A 20,910-nucleotide genomic window follows, 5' to 3' on the forward strand; every position below is an offset into this window, starting at 1 on the left:
ACAGAACTGTAAGGAACATAAGAGACTGTCTAGTTCAACTCTTCTGCTTTATTAAGAAACTGAAGCAAAGACCTTGTCAGATAAAAAGCCTTTTTTATAACCTGGGTTTCTGCTTCCTCCTTCTTCCCAAGCGCATCATACTTTAATTAGCACATATAACCTACCAGATGTAGCAAAGCTCACCTATATGACCCATCTCATAGTCTTAACACTGAACAAGTTCTTATGAAATAAGCTTTCTCATTCCAACCTCAAAGCCCATGTCCAGCCCAACCTCAACTCCAACCTATAGTATAAAGGTCTTACCTCAGCCATCTCCTTAACTTTCCTCTCATAGAATTCTTGCTCTTTTCTCACAGGGGGAAGGAGTGAACGCCTCTCATAGGACCTCCAGTGTCTACGTTTATTTTCCAAAAAGAACATCCGCTTTTCTATTTTGACATCACCTAAAGAATATGAGACAATGAAAACTTCAAGCAAAAGATATAGTGCCAGGAATTTAGGTCTTGGTATTCAATTTCTTCCACAGTCTGATTCACTCACTCTTTATGCTTCCAGTCAGATGCTCTACCACTTCCCACTACATATATTCTTTGTTTCATACAAACTTAAGTACATACTGTTACCTAATCCATTCTGTACTATTGTACCTATCCTCAAATATCACCTCCTCCATTTTTCCTTTTGCCAAAACTAAGTATGATTTCTCTAAGAGCATTTTCTTTGAAACAGACTGCTTCATATTATAATTGTATGCATTTCCCCTCTATGAGACTGCAAGAATCCTAAGGAAGTTATACTGATCTTTGTATCTTCCATAGGGCCTAGAGGGCCTGAAGTATTATGATATATAATTAATACATTTCTAAATAAATTAAAGCATGTTCCTCTGCTAAAGAGCAGTTTATCTTCAAAGAAAAATCTCCTACTTTTATTTAGGATGGACAAAGGAACTTGATATATGTTTTCAAACCTATGCTTAGAAATTAGCGATAAAAAAGTTTTGGCTCAAAGAAACAGGATATACGAAAGGCATAAACCAAAACCAAGAAAGTAAAAGTAGTTGAAAGAATTTTTTAAAAATGATTTACCTGTTCCTGCCCTTTTTTATTTTCCCTTCAGCCATTATCTAGAACTTTTTAGTAGTTAACTAGTTAGTAGCAATATAAATCCCCAAAATTCCATTTTAAAACTGGTTCACCCATACTGATTTAAGATCCATACAATGTAAGATCTAAATTCCAATTAGTTTCCTGAAAAAAAATCCCTCAAGTCACTACAAATATATACATCCAAATAATAAAGAGGATAATTTTCTCCCCCTTAAAAATTAAGTGATGAGGGGGAAATAAGATGAAATTTAGCAAAAATGTAAGTGTAAGTTGGTACATTTAAGTTAAAAGAAAAACAATTATAAAAGTATTGAATAAAGAAAATCAGGATTCTAGCTGTGTGACCCTAGGCAAGTCACTTAACCCCAGCCTCAGAAGAAAAGAAAAAAAAGAAAATCAGGACTGACAAATTTGTCACAACAAACCACAAGCTCACTGACAGTCTGTTTCTGTCATGCATATATATGCAGAAAGATTTGGCACACACATTCCAATTTGGAAGAGATCTTAGAGATCATCTGGTCTATCCCATACTAAATAAGAATCTCATCTCTACTACAACTTAAGCTCTAACCTAATCATTTACTCTTTGAGGAGTGGAGGTGAGAGAGAGGAACATGCAAACAGTTATTTTAAGGATTGTCATATGAAACTTCTATAAAAGTTTCATTCAAATGCATTGTAATGGTAGAGAGTAGAACAAGGGCCCTTGACAGTTATATCAACAAAGTACAAACTCTCATAGGTGCTACTCAAACCAAAAAGGACTATATATCTGTGATCTGAGGACCAGTCCAACCAAGTTTAAGAGGTTCATCATCAAAAGGTAGGCTAAATTTTTTTAGCAAAACAAGTGAAAATCAATAGGAAACAGATTTTTAAGACCTCTCCAAAAATTCAAACTTTTCAACTATGGCCTGAACTGCCTCAGAAAGAAATGAGGTATCAGCCAGAGAAAGAAGCCAAACAGAAGCTGGATACACCACCTGTCAGAGGTATCATCAAAGAGGTTCTTGGATTGAAAAAGATGTGATCTCTAAAATCTCTTCCAACTCTAGGATTCTACACCCTTATAAAGAGTTCTTAATTCTGAATTTCTATAAAAAGAATTACACTTTTAAGCATACTTGAAATCATACAAGTCTGGAGAGAAACAGAAAAGGATCAACAATATAAGGGAGAAGCCCCAATAGAAGAAAATGTGTCCAAATATAGCAGTGGTTTGAGAAAAAGATCCAAGGAAGGAGATGCCCTGTCTTCCTCCCACTGAAGAATCATATAACTCAAGTGAAGTTTTCTGCAATTTCATTAATTTTACAACTTGCAGATGACGGGAACTTGAGACCTTACATTTAGTAAAGAATTTAGATGGTATTTCATCCACAAGAACGAAAGCATTAAGGAGGCACCTAAAAGGCCAGCAGAGTTTCTAATCTAAAAAATGGCAAAAGCTGGATTCTCTTAGGTTCTCATGTGATTCTTTATAGTGATTGCTTGACTATTTACATTTTGAACCTGGTATACTATGAGTTCATAGACACTGGAAGCCAGTTTTTTCCCCCCCCCTGGAACAAAGAATTGAACCAAACAGTATCTATTTATATGTAGTTTTCTACTCCACAAAAGGTTCATTTTCTTAAAATGTTTCCTCACACTTTGATGTGCCCTCAAAAACAACTACTCTATATTAGTATTTGTCCTTGAAACTAGTTTATGAACAAAAGCCAGGGCTCTTATTCAGGTATATTTGCTAAAGCACCTCACAAAATAACTACATTTACTTGACTGCTGTGGGTAAGTGGATAAGTTCTGCTGAACAGTTTCATACAAGGTAGGAACACTCACACACAGTTTTCCATTTACCTTGTTCAAATTTGAAATCTATGTAAGAATACTGATTCATTTCTTTCCTCTTTTTTCTCTTTCCACTGGCTTCTGGTAATAGCTCCTGCCATTTTTTAATGGCATCAGAAAAGGCCTAAAATTAAAAAATGGAAAAGGTTACTAAACTTAGGCAACTTTCAATTATTCATAGCAATTGGACTGGGAGGGTGGGGGAAAGGTCAGGATGAATATGGAAAAATTTAAATGCACATAATCCAGAATTCACATTTTGACCAAATTTCTTACTAGGGCTACTAAATAGCAACAAAATAAACATTATAGTTTCACCTGTTTTCTTCCCAGTCATATTAAAATACTAACAAAGCAGAGGACTAACCAAAATGAAATTTTAGCTGAGAGAAGGAAAGGGAAGTAAAGGAAACAGTATAGATTTTTATAATTAAAAATAATTCAACAATTCCCCCTTTATTTTGAGAAGAGGAAGATCCTATAAGGAACTCAATGGGACATAAATCATAATTTAGTGTGACATACTGGTATAACAAAATTGCCAAAAATTAAATCCTCAAATCATTAGAGTTAGAAAAATAAGACAGGTATCCAATTTCTCTGTAACAGATCCAAAAGCAAAACTGAAGTATTTTCAATGGAAAAGAAATAATACATATACCTTTACTTCCACTTCCTTTTCTCCTCTTAGCTCCTAGATTACAAATTGAGCTAGCTTGTACTAAGAGGTAATTTCAGGGCCAACCCTTTGGCCTCAAGCAATAATGGGAAATATGTAATTCACTCTGGAGAAGGAAACAGACTGTGAAGGAAATAATAATTGGATTTTATCACCTGACTATTCTTGTGGTGATTACTCTGCTGAAATGAAGGCTAGCTCAAAGACCTCTAGAAAACTAACCAGAACACTACACTTCCCTATTAGATTGTGAGCTCCTGGAGGGAAGGGCCTGTTTTTTGCCTTTTTTTTTCTTGTGTCCTGGCACACAGAGGATGCTTAATAAATACTGATGACTTTTTAAAACGTGGCAAAGGCTAAAGTTTCTTGGACCTCAGTTTTCTTGTTTAGTACAGAAAACTGAAAACAATATAACTGAGTATCTTAATGACAAAAGTTTCTGAAATATTTTGTGGACAACAGAAACCTAGAAGCCTTGTTGAGTTGCTATCCTCTCATTTTAATAAGGCTCTTTAACACCTCAACACTATGAAACAAAGTAATAGAGAGTGCCACTAAAACAAAAAGCAAAGCCCAAGAAGAGTTATAACAATATTTTTTGATAGCAAAAAATAACTAAAAATGGGGAAGGGTTCTCACTGACGAGGGAAGAGTTGAAAAAATTGTGATATATGAATGCAATTTTGCTGTAAGAAGTAACAAGAATTCAGAGAAAGGTGGGAAGATTTTTATATGCTAATGTAAGAACTGAACCAATAAAACTATGCAATGATTACAGTAATAAAAGTAAAATAAAATGAAGCTTTGACCCAGAAGAGAATAGAAAATGGCATCTTTCCTCTTTCATTTGAAATGTAGAGAACCACAGGTGTTGAATGCTGTACTATCAGAACAATTATTTATTGAGTGACTTCTATAATACTAGCAATCCATGGAGCACATTCCTACTCCAGAAGAATTTATAATACATATATAGTCTTTTCAAAATCCTTGAGGTATTTGCATTTTCTTGTAGAGATGTTTACATCTTATGTATTTTCTTATGAAAATCATGGAGTTGGGGAGAAAGAAGGAGTTGAAAAGTAAATAATGCTTAATTTAATGACAACTATGGAAAAAATTCTCTTTGTTTACTTAGCAAACAAAGTAACATTGGATGATTTCATCAGAGAAAAGTCCAATTACAAAAGTTAAGCTCATTCATCAAAGAGAGAGAGCAGCTGCTGCAATGGATTAGTCTTTCTGAAGAAATGCTTTACTGTAATTGTCAATGGCTAAAAGGAGATTATGGCTTTAGTTCATCTCAAAAAAAAGCAAAAACAATGGTTCTGCAGAATGCATTTTAGGATAATTATTCATTTAGGAAGAAGATTTTAGATTTGTTTGGGGCAATAGAGATCACACAAAAACTACAACAAAAACCCTACCACCTTTCCCCAAACAAGACTATCAACTCTGCTCTTACATGATTGATATTTTACATCATTAGTGAAATATTGAAGATATTTCACTGAATTGGAGGGGATTTTTAAGAGGTCATCCATACCCCTCATTTTACAAACGAGGAAACTGAGGCCCATTAAAAATGAAAAGACTTGTTCAAAATCATAATGGTTGCGGAATTGAGACTGGAGCTTCTAATACAGAATTCTTTCCAATATTGATCACCACAGCAGCAGGCTATCAGGCTTTCCTTATCTAAACAGTCACTGTCACTACACAGATTCCACACTGAGGTGTAGCAAAGTATTTTGAGGGATTCTGAGATGAAATGGCAAGACCTAAAAAAATAAAATATTAGTTTGCTAGTAATTTTCAGTCTTTTCCTGCTGTTCCAAAAGATGTTACTTTGTAAAAATTTCTTGCACTCAATCCTCTACCCATTTCCACCCCCTGACTATTTTGTTAAGTAATCTGAAAATTATGACACCACAGTTTGCCAATAAAAACTTGATTACAAGGTCAAAGAATGAGCTTCCACTTTACTAAATTCTCAAGCAGAGAAGACAAAACAATGAGGAAGGAAAGCCATCATTTTGAAACAAGTCTAATGGAAAGAGGGAATAGAGCTGCTTTATTTTTTATATCTGTAGCCCCAATGCCTGGCACATATATGCTTACTTAATGTGTGTTGATTAATTAGCCAACATAGCTAAGAAAAAGGCAACATTATCTATATATAGTACATTTGAAAGTTTTTTTTTTTCAAATTTTAAGGCCTTAGCTTGTTTTTACAGCTTATGTTTCTTCATTAAAAACACTTAGCATGTAGATAATTCCCAAAGACCACAAATAATAAAAAATTAAAAGGCTTAGAAATTAAGTAGCTTGCAATGGAATCATCAGGAACCTTGCCCCAATGTATAATTTTCTGTACAAAAAAAAAAAAAAAAAAAAAAAAAAAAAACTAAAAAATTATGCTATGATTTATATATTCACAACTATGAACTTTGCCCATTTTTTTTCAGAGCTCCTAGATGATCAATATGTATTCTAAATTAGGATGCCATTTTTCACATTTTAATTACAATCAAAGGCTCTGTTTTATACCCCATATGAGAAGCATGAAATCCTGGATTCCATCAAGAGAGGTTTAAGTGAGCAGAAACTATAGCCATAAGTTTCAAAATATAGATCCTATCTTAGAATACTGTTAAGATGAGATTCCAAAGCAGTTTTAAATGTTACAATGCAAAACGTAAGAGAAATAATATTTGGGCAAAGTACTCTAGTAATTCCTATTTCACCATTCTCTTCCTCTGGCTTACTTCTCCTAAAATCTATTTTTCCCTGCAAAATTTTCCCCCAATAATATACAAAAAACTTTAATGTTTATTTTTATAAAATTTTGACTTTCAAATTCTCTTCCTTCCTCCTCATTCAGAAAATAAGCAATTTGAGATAAGTTATTCATGTGAAATCATCCTAAACCTATTCTTCATCCTTGTTCCCCTCACTACAATTTCCAGTTACTCTGAACTCCTTCTCTTGGTTCACTTTCCATTTTGAAGTATTAATTCTATGGTTGAACAACCTTAACTACAAACCATACTTCATCCTTGAATTTCTTACCCTCTTGTCTTACTGACACTTATACCTTGTCAAATACCCCTTATCAATCAATCTGCTCTCTCTGATCCTACCTATAAGCTTTGGAATGTCACTGGTACAAACCACATAATTGTGCTGCCAGGGTCCACTACAGATATGTGTACTTTTAACTGGTAATCTTAGTATTGCAGAGAATGGGGTTCTCTATGTAAATGTTGTATGTAAGTAGCAGAACTCCTTAAAGCTAGCAGGGGTTATTTTTTGTTTTGGCTTTGGATCTGCCACTCTGGGAACTTGCACATACAGATAATTTTTGCTTCACATAAATTCACATTACACATATTTGGCTTTATGTAAAGAATTTTGAAAGAAACCTATATTGCAAATAAATAAATAAATACTTATGTTAACTTTACTATATAGTAATTTTTCTCTCTCTGCTCTTGTCCCTTGGCTCAGTGCTTTGAGATCTCCCCCCAATACCATTAAAACTAAAAAAAAAAAATCTAAAAAACCTTCCAAGTAACAGAACCAAGAGATGCCATCACCAGATGGAGCCTGGCTATAGACTTTCGAAGCCAAGAAAGATAAGACCTCTGCCCTACTTCATCTAGCCGCCCATGTATCCAGACCCTATTAGTCTCCACTCAAGTACCATGTAACTGTCCCCATTTCGACTTGTTGACCATTCCCATCCATTTCTGTGATGGCCCCAGCCTCTCCCGACATTCCTACTTCTCCTTTCACTTTTCTGTTGCTGGAATTCTATGCCAGTTCCTTCGCTTTGTGGACATGTAGCCCCCTTCTTGCCAACACTATTCCCTTCCTCATGTCTGAAGGCAAATTTAATTTACATAAAAATCTGGCATGATCCATTTATACACAGAGAGAATTCTCTCTTAATAACCATTAAAATGAACATGATAGTTCATGTCAATTCACCAAATCCTACCCCATTAGACAACAAAGATTTGTCTTCACATATCTTTCAAAGAAATCAGACATGAATATTAGCAATTACCTTACACCTCTGTAACCATAAATCCTAGTTTTCCACTAAGAAGCATTCCTTTTTTCATTTTCATATTTATAAAAAACAGAACCATCACTTCTGAATATATATAAAACAAATTTTTCCCCTTCCTCTCACCTCACAGCAGTTCTCTCCAGTATACTAATATATAACAAAATTCCTCACAAAGCAAAGATTCTCTGGTTATGAGCTGCTCTACAACACAAGTGGGAAAATTTCCATGATGCCAGGTCAAAAATAATTCAGATTATAAGGTTGCTTGGGCAGGTATGGGAACTAACTGCCTCCCAGAAAAAGCCTAACTGATTATGAGAAGAAATGTAAAAAGAAATGTAAAAAGGAGCAGAGCACAATGATTCATGGAAAACAAATTTTGAGAGAATACCAGTGTCAATTCATAAAATCACATCCTAAAGCTGGAAACAATTTAGAGACATCTATGGTCAAATATACTTCCTTTGGTCACTGCTTGCTCTAACCTCGAATTAGCATCTGGTCCAGGGAAACAAAAGGAGATCAACCAAAGACATCCTGTAGCCTTCTAACTAAATACAGATCAAACAAGGGAGGGAGAAACTTCAACATTAGCCACAGTAGCAGCAGTATTGTCTTCAACCAGGATCAACAACCTAAAGACACCAATATCAAAGCTATTTATGAGAAATATGAGGCAGATGTGTGTGAAAAGTGTAGAATATACTATACACAGGCCTACAGAGTTGTTATACTGTGAGAATCATTGTTATCTGTTATTCTTAACAGTAGCAAATATGTACACATTTTTTTCTTAGTATTACACAGAACATCTGTCTAATCTTTTCTTACAGATCTTCAAAGAAAAATACTTAACCACTTCCATAGCATCCTGACATAAAGATGATTTTTATGTGTTTCATATTTTTGCTTTACCTTTGGTCTTCTAGAGAAAGGCAAAAGCAATCAAATTTCTTCTCTACACACTCTTACCTGTGTGGCCTTGGGCAAATTCTTTAGGTCTCAGATTCTTCAAAAGCAAAATGAAGGGTTTTAAACTGGGAGACTACTCAGAACCCTTCCAATTTAAAATTGATGCTCTCCTTAGAATGTCCACCATGCCCCCATCACTTTATCAGAATATAGGAATGCCACACCTTTATTTTCTGTTCTTGAAGGAAAGCATACTAAATCCTTTAACCTGATCTCTCCATCTAAATACTAGGGGAAAAGGATCTGGGTATGAAAAAGAATCTAAGAATATAAGTAGAGAACCTTCCGGGTGATTGCATAGTGTCCCTTGAGCTCATGCAGTGCCCACTTGATGTCTTGAGTGCTGAGCATTTTGAAATCTTCCATAAGTAGATCAGTAGCTTGCATAAAGCAACGCTGGTCAAGAGGAGTGAGTTTAGAAAAGTCAAAATAGTCCACTTTAGACACCTGAAATGAAAAAAAGCAGAAAATTGATAAAATTTGCTACTATGATGTTTTCAACAAAACAAACACATAAACAAAGAACCCTCAAATTGTCTCAAAGCAACTGTGTTGAATGTCCCATCCCATAAGAATATATGAATCCATACAAGGGAGGAAAGAAAACGGGAAGAAGAGAACAAGAAAAGTTAAGAATAAGAGAATCTAAAATATTATTTCTTTTTAACATTTGTCAGTGGCAAACTTCCTTTTTCTTTATTTTTGATTTCTATTTCATTCTTTCACTGAAATAGAGATCAGAAAATAGAGACCTAAGATTAAGTGCTTCTGTTTAATTTTAAAACAAGATAATACCAGAGACTAATATTTAGTTCATATTGCCACTGTCTTCCACTGTGACTATGAATTTTTTCCTAATTCATTTTTCCCCCTTTCCAAATTATCTCCTCTATTTCACCAATTCCATCAATCAAGAAGATAATCAAAATTAAAGCCATTATAAATACATATAGATACAAAAAACAAATTTCTACTTTAGCCATGTTCTTTAAAAAAAGAGAGAGAGAAAGAAAAAAGAAAACATGCTTCAATCTGTACTAAATCCAACTTTTCTGTATTTGGAGGTGGATAACATGTTTCATCATGAGTCCTTCACTATGCTGATTAGAGTTTTTCAGGGTTGATTATTTTTACAGTATTAGTATTACTGTATAAATTCTTCCCATGGTTTTGCTCACTTAATTTTGCTTAAGGTTGTTCAAGTCTTACCAGGTTCTTCTGAAAAAATCTTCAACATTATTTCTTGTAGCACATTACATTCATATATATGCCATAACTTGTTCAATCTTTGGATTGTCTTAAAAATCTTTTTGTTAAGTTTTAAAAACGAATGTTTAAAAATGTTGTTACATGTAACCAGGGAAAAATAAAACAAAAATCTCTTTCTTTAGCTTTTGCTTTATAACTCTTTTTGCAATTAACACTAGGCTAATAGTTAGAAGTGAGTTATTGCCCTGCCCCTATGCACATAAAAAAGTTTCTAGAATTTGTTTTTGTTTAGTTCCTAAATAGTTTTTCAACTCTTTTAGTAATTCTTGCTGGACTTTTTCCCAATCTGCATTTTTCTTTGAGGCTTTGCTTGTAGAAATTTTCATGTTAATATCTTTGATGGTTATGTCTTGAGCTTCCCTGAAACCACAGTAAGCCTTTATCTTCAAGTTCTTTTTGTTCATTCTTTCATCTTAGTTCTTGATTTCTGATTTATAGTGGGGGGTTTTTGGGGGGAAAGGAAGGAGATAAGAGATATCTGGCCTGAGTTTTTGTCTTCTATTTCCTTCAGCTACTTTCACAGCTCAGTCTAAGAACCTACAAACTTTTATTGCTTCAATCCTAACTCAGGTTTGGATTTACTGGCTTGTGTTTCTGTGCATTGTTGCTGGACTCAACTAGTGAGATTCTCAAAATTAAGAGTGATTGAACTACTCCTTTGGTCTTGTTCTTTAACCCTTGTTTTTCTATTTTAGGCTTGAACGCTAGGCTAATGGTTAGAAATGAGTTATTGTCCTGCTCCTCTGCACATAAAAAATTTCTAGAATTTGTTTTTGCTCAGTTCTTAATTGGTCACAACTCTTGTTCTGGATCTGTGACTCAGAACTGGATAATGAGTGACATAGCAGCCAGACAGTACCCATTCCTGCTCCAATTTCTTATTTTACCAGGTGCTCCACCTGGTGCTACAAAGGGAAAGATTCCCTTTCACTCTCTGGGAACTAGAATGCTTGCCAGATCATTGTAAGCTTATGTGCTATTCTAAAAGTTAAACTGAGTCACTACTCTGATCTTAGATTTAGTTAAGTTCCTAAATTGTGACTGCTTTTCTCTGTCCTGCAGCTATGAACTACAATTGGGTCTACATATTGCAATATATACATACGTATCTACTACAATAAACTACATATATACTACAATAACTAATGGAGCTATTGGCACCCTATTGCTCCTAGCACTAGTTGAGGAATCTACTTGGATCTTTTTCAGTCCCAATGCTTCCAGCCTTAGTATACTTTTGGTTTCTTTTATGTGTCTGCATGCTGGAATATTCCCACTCTCACTGTGCAACTACTACCACTGCACTGAGCTCCTAGATGGCTCCTAGCCCAACATTCAGAAACCTTAAAAAACGTAATTGTTTTTCTTGGCTTTCTTGCTCAAAATTTGGTCTGATGCATTTACTAGTTTGTAGGTGTGTTGGGAGAACTAGGAGATCTTGACTTGATTGTGTAACTAATTATGAAATTAAAAGCTGTAGTTTTTTTGTTCTGGGGTTCTGTTGGCCTGGAGGAATGAGGATAAGAAGAATGCTGGGCAATATCAGGAAAAAATTAAACTAAATTAAATTAAATACAGGATTCACAGTAGCTCAGGTCGGTATATATCAGAAAAAATATGAGTAAAACTTTGAAATTCTACTCTAAGCACTAAAATCAAGAAAGTTGCCTAAACCAATTAAAATATTGAAATGTTTCCCTCCCCTTAAAGAATAATTTTTAAAAAGTTAAAGAATATACTGGAAAACATTAGAAATAAAAATACAATATTTACCTTTTTCTCATCTTGGCTGGCAAGCAGACTGCTATTAGGATTTAAAACCACTCTGCCTTCCTTCTTTGGATAATCTGGGTTTTCCAGAAGAAAATTACAAAGTCTGAAAAAAACACAAAACAAAACCCAATGTTACCTTCATATTTCTCTAAAGTGAAAAACTTAGAATAAGGCAAACAACATTAGAAATTAAAACTATTACAGTTTGCCTGGCAACGAGCTTACTAAAAATTCCATCAACCTGTAAAAAACAAACATGTAAAATGAAATGATCTTCTATTTGTTCACTTAAGTAGCAATGTCCATTTACTCTTTTTTTTTATATTCAATACTTGAAACTGGTGGATGAAGTTACCAAGTCAGAGCTAAATCACTATGGTCAAAAAAGCAGGAGACAAGTGGTTTAAACTTATATACTACCATTATTTACCAAGGAAATAAAATAATATTTCTGTGCACATGCATATGTGCATGTATCTATCAATATAAACAAACAAAAGTCCAATAATTCATTTAACAAACATTTTCAAAATACTTATTTCATTCAATGAATTTGGACTCTATGCTGGAGATAAAAATTGAAAAATAATTTCTCACTCTGTGGAAGCTTACATTATATTGGCATAAGTAAAAAATTTTCATATTTGTATTCAGTTATTTACAAATGTATCAGGAACAAAGAATAATTAAAGTTATAACCTCATTTACAATCTGCAAGACTGGTTTAATTTAATAAATTTCAAAGCAGAATCATTTTATAGGAAAACATCAACTCTATTAACCTAATTTCTTCATTCTGTAATAAGACCTAATAAATTAATCAAACTGTATGGGGTTTTCTCCCACATGTGACAAGGACATTAATATAAGCAGTTCTATTCAATTTATGAATATCCAACATAATATATTTAATTTCCTTATATGAATGGAAGCTCTTGCTACCTGCATCATCTCTAATATAGACCCAACACATCTCCAATAGACTTGTACACTGTTCCTCACCTGAATAATCCACTCACCCATTCCCAAATTATCTCTATGTCAATAATCTGTGACAAGATCAATGGTGATCCAATGAGAGAACAAGGTCAGAAAGTTCATTCAGATCCCACTATTTCTTCTCCTTCCTCCATCTCAATCTCCTTCTTAGTATTGGCTTGATTTAGTATAAACACGTGATTACTCAATCTTTTTGAGTCTTTTAAAATCACTACCAACTGTAAACAAAGTCAATATACCTAAGACCTTCCATAGATGAACTGATTAAGTCTTAGTACATGTATGTTGAGGTATGAAACCAAAGCCATCTAAAATTCACAATCTATCACTTTCAGATTTCCACTGAAAAATAGTACACTAAAATCTATTTCAATCAGTATTTTTTGTTATTTGGTCATTAATCGTGTCCAACTCTTTGTGATCCTATGAACTATAGCATTATCAAGCCTTTCTGTTCTCCATTATCTGCCCAACCTCAAGTTCATTGATTCTATCACCATCTCTATCCATATCATCCTTTGCCACCCCCTTCTCCTACTGGCTTTTCTAATAAGTCCTTTTTTTCATGATATGCCAAAGTATTTAAGCTTCAGCTTCAGTATTTGTCCTTTCATTGAACATCCAGGATCAATTTCTTTAATTATTAACTGATTTGCTCTTACTATCCAAGATACTCTTAAAATTTTTCTCTAGCACAATTCAAAAGTGTTGATTCTGGTCTTCCTAGTCCAACTTTCCCAGCCATACATTGTTCCTAGAAAAACCATATTTTTAATGAATCCTTATAATAAGCAAACTGAAATCTCAGCTTTTTAGTATGTTATCTAAATTTGCTAAAGTTTCCTTTCAAAGAGCAAGCATCTTTTGAGTTCATGAATGTAGTCATCAGCTGCAGTGATCTTTGAGCTCAAGACTATAAAATCTAAGGTTGCTTCCATTTCCTTTTCCTCTATTTGCTAGAAAGTGATGGAACTAGCTACCATTATCATGGTGGTATTATTTTTTTTAAGCTTTAAGTCAGCTTTTATTCTCTCTTCTTTCTCCTCTATTACCCTAATCAAGAGGCTTCACTTTCTGCCACCAGAGTAGAATGGTATTGTCTATATCTGAAATTACTGATATTTCTCCCAGCAACCGTAGTTCAAGCTTTTGATTCATCTAGCCTGGTATTTTGCATGTATTCTTAACATAAATTAAATAAATAATACACAGCCTTCTCATATTCCTTTCATAATCAGTTGTTCCATGTTTGGTTCTAAGTGTTGCTTCTTGACCTTCATCTAGAATTTTCAGAAGATAACTAAAGTGAGCTGGTACTCCTATCCCTTTTAAAACTTTTCACAATTTGTTCTGATCCACAAAGTCAAAGGTTTTAGCTTAGTCAATGAAGCATAAGATTTTTTTTTTTAACTCTCTTGCTTTCTCCATATAACAGTAAATGTTATCAATTTGATCTCTAGTTCCTCAGCCTATACTTCTGGTAATTCTCAGTTCTTAAAATATAATCTTGTTAGCATGAGAAATGAGTGCAATTGTTTCAAAGTTTTTACCTCTGACATTGCCCTTCTTTAGGAATATAAATTTATCTTTTCTAATATACTGGCTATTGCTGAATTTTCCAAATTTGCTGGCATAATTAGTCCAACTTTTTAACAGCAGCATCTTTTAAGATTTCAAACAGTCATTATATTACAATGATTTTTTTGGAAGTGGTCTTTCATTTAGTAGGGACCTTATATGAAATTATTTTATATATTCCTTGTTATTTACACAACAAAAGTTAAATAATGGGAATTCCACTGAGTAAGGAAGAATAGCTAAAGAATTGCATTTTGAAAGTTATCAAACTGTGCATACCCTTTGACCCAGCAGTGTTACTACTGGGCTTGTATCCCAAAGAGATTTTAAAGAAGGGAAAGGGACCTGTATGTGCAAGAATGTTTGTGGCAGCCCTCTTTGTAGTGGCCAGAAACTGGAAACTAAGTGGATGCCCATCAATTGGAGAATGGCTAAATAAATTGTGGTATATGTATATTATGGAATATTATTGTTCTGTAAGAATTGATCAGCAGCATGATTTCAGAAAGGCCTGGAGAGACTTACATGAACTAATGCTGAGTGAAATGAGCAGGACAAGATCATTATATACTTCAACAAAAATACTATATGATGATCAATTCTGATGGATGTGGCCCTCTTCAACAATGAGATGAACCAAATCAGTTCCAATAGAGCAGTAATGAATTGAACCAGTTATACCCAGCAAAAGAAATCTGGGAGATGACTATGAATTCCCAATCCTTCTATTTTTGTCCACCTGCATTTTTGATTTCCTTCACAGGCTAATTGTACACTATTTCAAAGTCCGATTCTTTTTGTACAGCAAAATAATTGTTTGAATATATATATATATATATATATATATATATATATATATATATATATATATATATGGTATTTAACTTATACTTTAACATACTTAACATGTATTGATCAACCTGCCATCTGGGAGAAGGAGGGGAAAAGTTGGAACAAAAGGTTTTGTAATTGTTAATCCTGAAAAATTACCCATGCATATATCTTGTAAATAAAAAGCTATTAAAAAAAAAAATAATAATAATAAAAAAGAATTGCATTTTGGGGCCTACACATCTGCTTTACATTTTAATTCCATTTCCTGTGACTTTTTAAGGTCTAAAACTTTGATGTAAATTAAATTCAGCATCACCAGGAATTAATTACAACTTTCCTCTTACTGAAAACATAATACTATTTATTAATACCATAGGACATAAGATCAATCAAGAGGCTTGCAGAAACTGGCCACCTGTTTATTGCATTTCTTGCTTATTCTGGCTTGATATGCCAATGGAGATTGCAGCATTCTGCAAAGTAAACTTGACTAGTCGTCTAACCTGTTTACCTCTAGACATGTGATTAAGCACAAAGCAGTATTGGACAATTTTAAATGAAATAAAAACATGGATTGTAAAATCTTGGCTAACTAGCCAAAGACCTTACTACTCTGCATCCTATAAAGCAAATACTGCATGGTTCCCTAGTGGATCTTATGAAAATTTTGCCTCTGTTATCAGGACTTTCCTGCTCTGAAAAGTACCCTCAAGGAAATAAAAAGGGTATAAGAAACAGGAAGAGTAAAGGAACTGAAACTTGGGTAGTCAGCTTAACTTTTTATTTATTCTGGAAATGCACCATAATATTATTGGTTAAATTAAAAGTACACTGAACATAACTCAGCAGGAAATAAAAGAATTCTAGAAAAATCTGCCTAACTTCCATGCTTCGTTGCTATAAGACCAATTAATTATGTGGGCTTTTAATCTAAAGATAGATGTAAATTTCTAGAACTTAAGATTTTTCATGAATTTTTTTTTTTTAATTTATGGGGTAAGAAAAATTTATAATAAACTTTAATCTAAAATGAAACTTGACATTTCCTGTTCTAGTTATTTTAGATTTAGAAACTGGACTCAAGGTAGAATACATTTTGAAATATGGGAATTTGGCCAATATAGAAATTGGTTTTCCTTGAATATGCTAAGAGTATGATATATATATATATATATATATATATATATATATATATATCAAAGGCTTTCTTTTTTTTTTTCCAGTGAGGCTGAGAATCGGGAGCGAGAGACAAATCTAGGGACAGGGTTGTCAAAAAACAAAACAAAACAAAGCAATAACCTCATTTTAGTTAATATTTTTAATATCTGAATAAAAGTCTTTTAAAATTCTAATTAGTTTTTTTAAGCTATCAGTCAACATTTATTAAGCACACAAAAAAGGTATGTGACAAAAAAGTCAATTTTTTTTTTTTTAAGCTACTTATAGCATGTTATGGACAAGACCCTTTAAGTTGGGCAGTGTTAATTCTAAAGGTAAAACCAGAGGGGATGAATTTCTTCATGACCAAAGGCTTTATATTTATATATATTTGGCTGCCTAACATGTTTGTTACAGTCTTTTTTGTAGTGACAAGATATTGGAAATTGAGTAGATGCTTATCAGTTGGGGAATAGCTGAATAAAATATGAATGTAATGGAATATTACTGTTCTAAAAGAAATGATGAGTAGACTGATTTCAGAAAAGCCTGGAAAGATTTGCATGAACTGATGCTAAGTGAAGTGAGCAGAATCAAGAGAACATTAACACAGTAACAAGATTATGTGATGATTAATTGTGATGGACTTGCCTCTTTTTAACAGTGAGGTGATTCAAGGCAATTCCAATAGACTTGTGATGAAAAGTGCCATCTGCATCCAGAGATAAAACTATGGAGACTGACTATGTATCAAAATATATTATTTTCACTTTTGTTGTTGTTGTTTTTTTGTTTTTTTCTTTCTCATGTTTTTTCCCCTTTTGATTTGATTTTTCTTACACATGACAAATATGGAAATATGTTTAGAAGAACTGTACAAGTTTAACGTATATCAGATTGCTGCCTTAGCGAGGGGGAGAGAGTGGAGGGAGAAAAATTTGGAATGCAAGGTTTTATAAAGGTGAACACTGAAAACTATCTTTGCATGTAGCTGGAAAAATAAAATTAAAAAAGAAAAGAATTATTTGCTGACTGATTTTACATGAGATTATACTCACAAATAGATATAGATCAACAGAATGTTTTAATATTCAATCAAATATCAAGTTAATTGCAAATGTTTCCAATATCTTCTTGACAGACATGAGATTACTTCCTGATAGGAAAAACTTACAGTAAGAAATACTACTTTGTCTGAAACACAGGTAGGTATTACAATCCTACTGCTACCTATAGAAAAAATATCTGAATATCCTATGAGAACTTTAAAAAGTTGAAATGTAATCTACTTCAAAATGAAGAAATATTGCCTATCATCTCATAAAATGTCACGAATTGTAATGAAAATGAAATGACAAGTATAACCAAATTTAGCAATAGCATCATCTGAAAAAGAATTCCTAGAACATATAAACTGAAAGTGTCAAAAGATACTATACCACTCTGAACTGTAATTATATGGATATGTGTGCTTCCAAAACAAGCAGATATAAATACATTGGGAAAAAACAAGATCATTTTGCTATTACAGTACATTTTCTGGAACACAAATATAAAAGTAACCTACTATGACAAAAAAATGTTTTAAGTTCTATACTTACACATTTAAATCATAAAAATTCTTCAAATGTATTATTTCTTCAATATACCCATTTGCTACATCTGGAAATCTTGCTTCCTGGAGAAGAATAAGCATGTTAGTTCCATTTTATTAATTATAAAACTTTAGACTATTGAGTAAAACATACAGCTGTTTTAATTAACTTTCTGAGTACTATGGTTTCTATTGCATTAGATCAAATACTGGAAGAGGTTTTAAGGCAGTTCTAAAGTAGGCCAATAAGTGGAATTCAGACTCATTTGTTTGAATGGAATCCTAGAGTTTTAGAAGTAAAAAAGAGACTTTCAAAGCCCAATTCCTATACTTTACTGAAACAAGTGAAATCAAGGTCACACATGAAATTATTAAAAGACCTCAAACCAGAATCTGGGGATTCATGATTCCAAATTCAGATTCTTTAAAAGATGCTGCATTACTGCTTCTTTAGACTACCCATTAGTGTTTTCATTAAAAACCGGGGGGAAGGAGGGGAGGTCTAAATTATGTCAACAAATCACAGAAAATTCAGTGTGTTTGAGGTTTTAATTTGGAATAAAGACAAATTAAACAAAAAGCCAAGGCTCCTTTTCAATCAAGGAGCATAGTGTTATCTGAAGGAGTCTCAATTGTTCCTATTCCAACTCTAGCACTTTCCAGGGGAACAGACATAAGTAAAATGTTTCTGACTCAATTTTCATGCATAAAGTTACCAAGCCAAAATTCCCAATATCTTATAGCATCTATATGAATATATTCTTAGGAAAATCTTGATTAAGAGAGTATTTCCATTTGTGTAACTAATAAATATACAAACTAGGCTTTAACAATGAATTTTTTTTTCTACTGATTGATAAAATCTGAAAGGAGGAAATAAGACTTACTGTTTCTTTCACTAATAGTGTAATAAATTCTTGATCTGCACTAGTGCCTCCTTGTTCTGGAACATTTCCCAAATCAGGCTGATGAGATCCTGGAAATGGGAAAGCTGGACCAGGCTGCTCATCATCTATCGCTAGTTGATCATCTTTAAGTTCTCCAGGAGGATGGGCAGGCTGAGGAGAGGAAGGACCTGGGATTCCATCTTGCTGTGGTTCTGGCCTTGGAAAAGCTGGTCCTGGAATCTCATCTCTATATGAGAGGTCTGCTTCAGGCTGCCCCTGTTGTGGAACAACTTGATTTGCTAATTCATTTGGTTCTTGGTCTATGGGTTGGAAATATGGATGATCTAACCAACTATTTTCTCTTATAACCTGGTCATCTACTGTAGCAGCTGATTCTTCAAGGTTTGGTATAAGCTCTGGTTCAGAGTCTTCAGTTGACTGGTTTTGTACATTCGGATGTTTGCTAGCTTCTTCTAAATTGATTATTTCCTTTTTCACACTGGGTTTCAAAATGACTTTTATAGCTTGAACATTACTTGGTCCAGGCTTGGGATTTCGGTCTTTTTTGGCCCTGTGTTTACTGTGTTCAGAGGGACCAGGCAACTGAGGATCCTGGTTTCTATTGTTTTCACTAAATCTTGATCCAGTATTTATTGTTGAAAAAAGACCATTCTTTTCTTGCAGAAAAGTAGTCATACTCTTTTTAGACCCTCCTTCTCCCAGTCTTTTCAGATTCTGCCATTGGGCAGCAGGTTTGACAATAGGTCGCAATAGTTGCTGTTTATTTGTCTAAAATAGGGGGGAAAAAAAGAGAAACGTTCTAACATATTTAATAAAGCTAACATTTACAAGAAAAAAAAAAAAAAAAGAAATTGTTTTTTACCTAATTTGAAAAAGAAATTAGGCCTTACTCCCTAAAATGATTTACAAACTAATTTCAAGAAAGCCTAGTACTTCTTCAGGAGTTTAATTTTATCTCTGAGAAGACCACTAAAATAAAAATAGAAAAAACTTACAAAATATTTTCCTATATTTGATTACAATATAGATAACTTTTATAAAATTGAAATTAATCAATAAAATCCAAAGTTTCCAATGATATTACTCAGACCATTTTTTTATTGTAATCTGTGATGAAAGTTGTCTTTGAAAAAGGCCTATTTATATAAGGACATTTATAAGCAATCTCTTTCGTAGTAGCTAAGAATTGGAAATTGAGGGGATACTCATAAACGGGAGAAGGACTGAACAAGTTGTGGTACACAATTGTAGCAGATTACTACTGTGCTATAAAAGATGACAAGCAGGATGATTTCAGATTTCAGAAAAGCCTGGAAAGACATGAACTGATACAGAATGAAGTGAGCAGAATCAGAAGAACACAGTACACAGTAGCAGCAATACTGTACAATGAGCAATTATGAATTACTCTCAGCAATACAATGATTCAAAACAATCCCAAAGGACTCATGATGAAAAATGCTATCCATGTCCAGAGAAAGATCTAATGCAGTCTAAATACTGATTGAAATACCCTACTTTTCACTTTTTCTTTTTTTGATTCAAATATTCTTCCACAAAATTACTAATATGGAGGAGGAAAAAAAAGAATAGAATTTTGAATTTAAAAATTTTTTTTAATTGTTTTTACATATAATTGGAAGGAAATATGTTTAAAAAATATACTTTGGAAATGGGCAAAGAATTTTTGCTACTGTTTTCATTTCATTTTTTTTACTGAGGCAATTGAGGTTAAGTGATTTGCCCAGGGTCACACAACTAGGAAGTGTTAAGTGTCTTGAGACCAGATTTGAACTCAGGTCCTCCTGACTTCAGGGCTGGTGCTCTATCCAATGCACCACCTAGCTGCTCCTTTTTCAAAGGCGACCAATTAAATATATGCCCATTTGTGATTTCTTGGTAATAAAATATCTTAGTGACAATGTTTTAAAACAATTTAGCCTCTGAAATGGAATTGATTAAAATTAAACATACAAGCATCATTCTTCCTAAAAGAAGCAATCCAATCTTCTACGAAAAGAAATTCAGATGGTGGTGTTTTAGTATTGGTGTTGTATACTGCTTCTAACCAACAACATCCTGGAGAACCCTCTCTAAATAAC

The 20,910-nt window shown here is 33.4% G+C and overlaps 1 protein-coding gene across 3 annotated transcripts in view; it reads right to left on the reverse strand.

Annotated features, from left to right (window-relative positions):
- The window catches only part of RNF216 (ring finger protein 216), a 167,936-nt gene that overhangs the window by 95,829 nt on the left and 51,197 nt on the right, over positions 1 to 20,910 (reverse strand). For all 3 annotated transcript variants that reach the window (XM_074281240.1, XM_074281241.1, XM_074281242.1), the window contains 6 exons: positions 18,788 to 19,576; positions 17,908 to 17,984; positions 11,738 to 11,840; positions 8,978 to 9,142; positions 2,976 to 3,090; positions 307 to 446 (listed from right to left, as the gene is read on the reverse strand). In XM_074281240.1, the coding sequence (XP_074137341.1) occupies positions 307 to 446; positions 2,976 to 3,090; positions 8,978 to 9,142; positions 11,738 to 11,840; positions 17,908 to 17,984; positions 18,788 to 19,576 (1,389 nt within the window). The remainder of the gene's footprint in view (positions 1 to 306; positions 447 to 2,975; positions 3,091 to 8,977; positions 9,143 to 11,737; positions 11,841 to 17,907; positions 17,985 to 18,787; positions 19,577 to 20,910) is intronic.

Source organism: Sminthopsis crassicaudata, chromosome 1 (genome assembly GCF_048593235.1).
Source record: "Sminthopsis crassicaudata isolate SCR6 chromosome 1, ASM4859323v1, whole genome shotgun sequence".
NCBI lineage: Eukaryota > Metazoa > Chordata > Mammalia > Dasyuromorphia > Dasyuridae > Sminthopsis > Sminthopsis crassicaudata.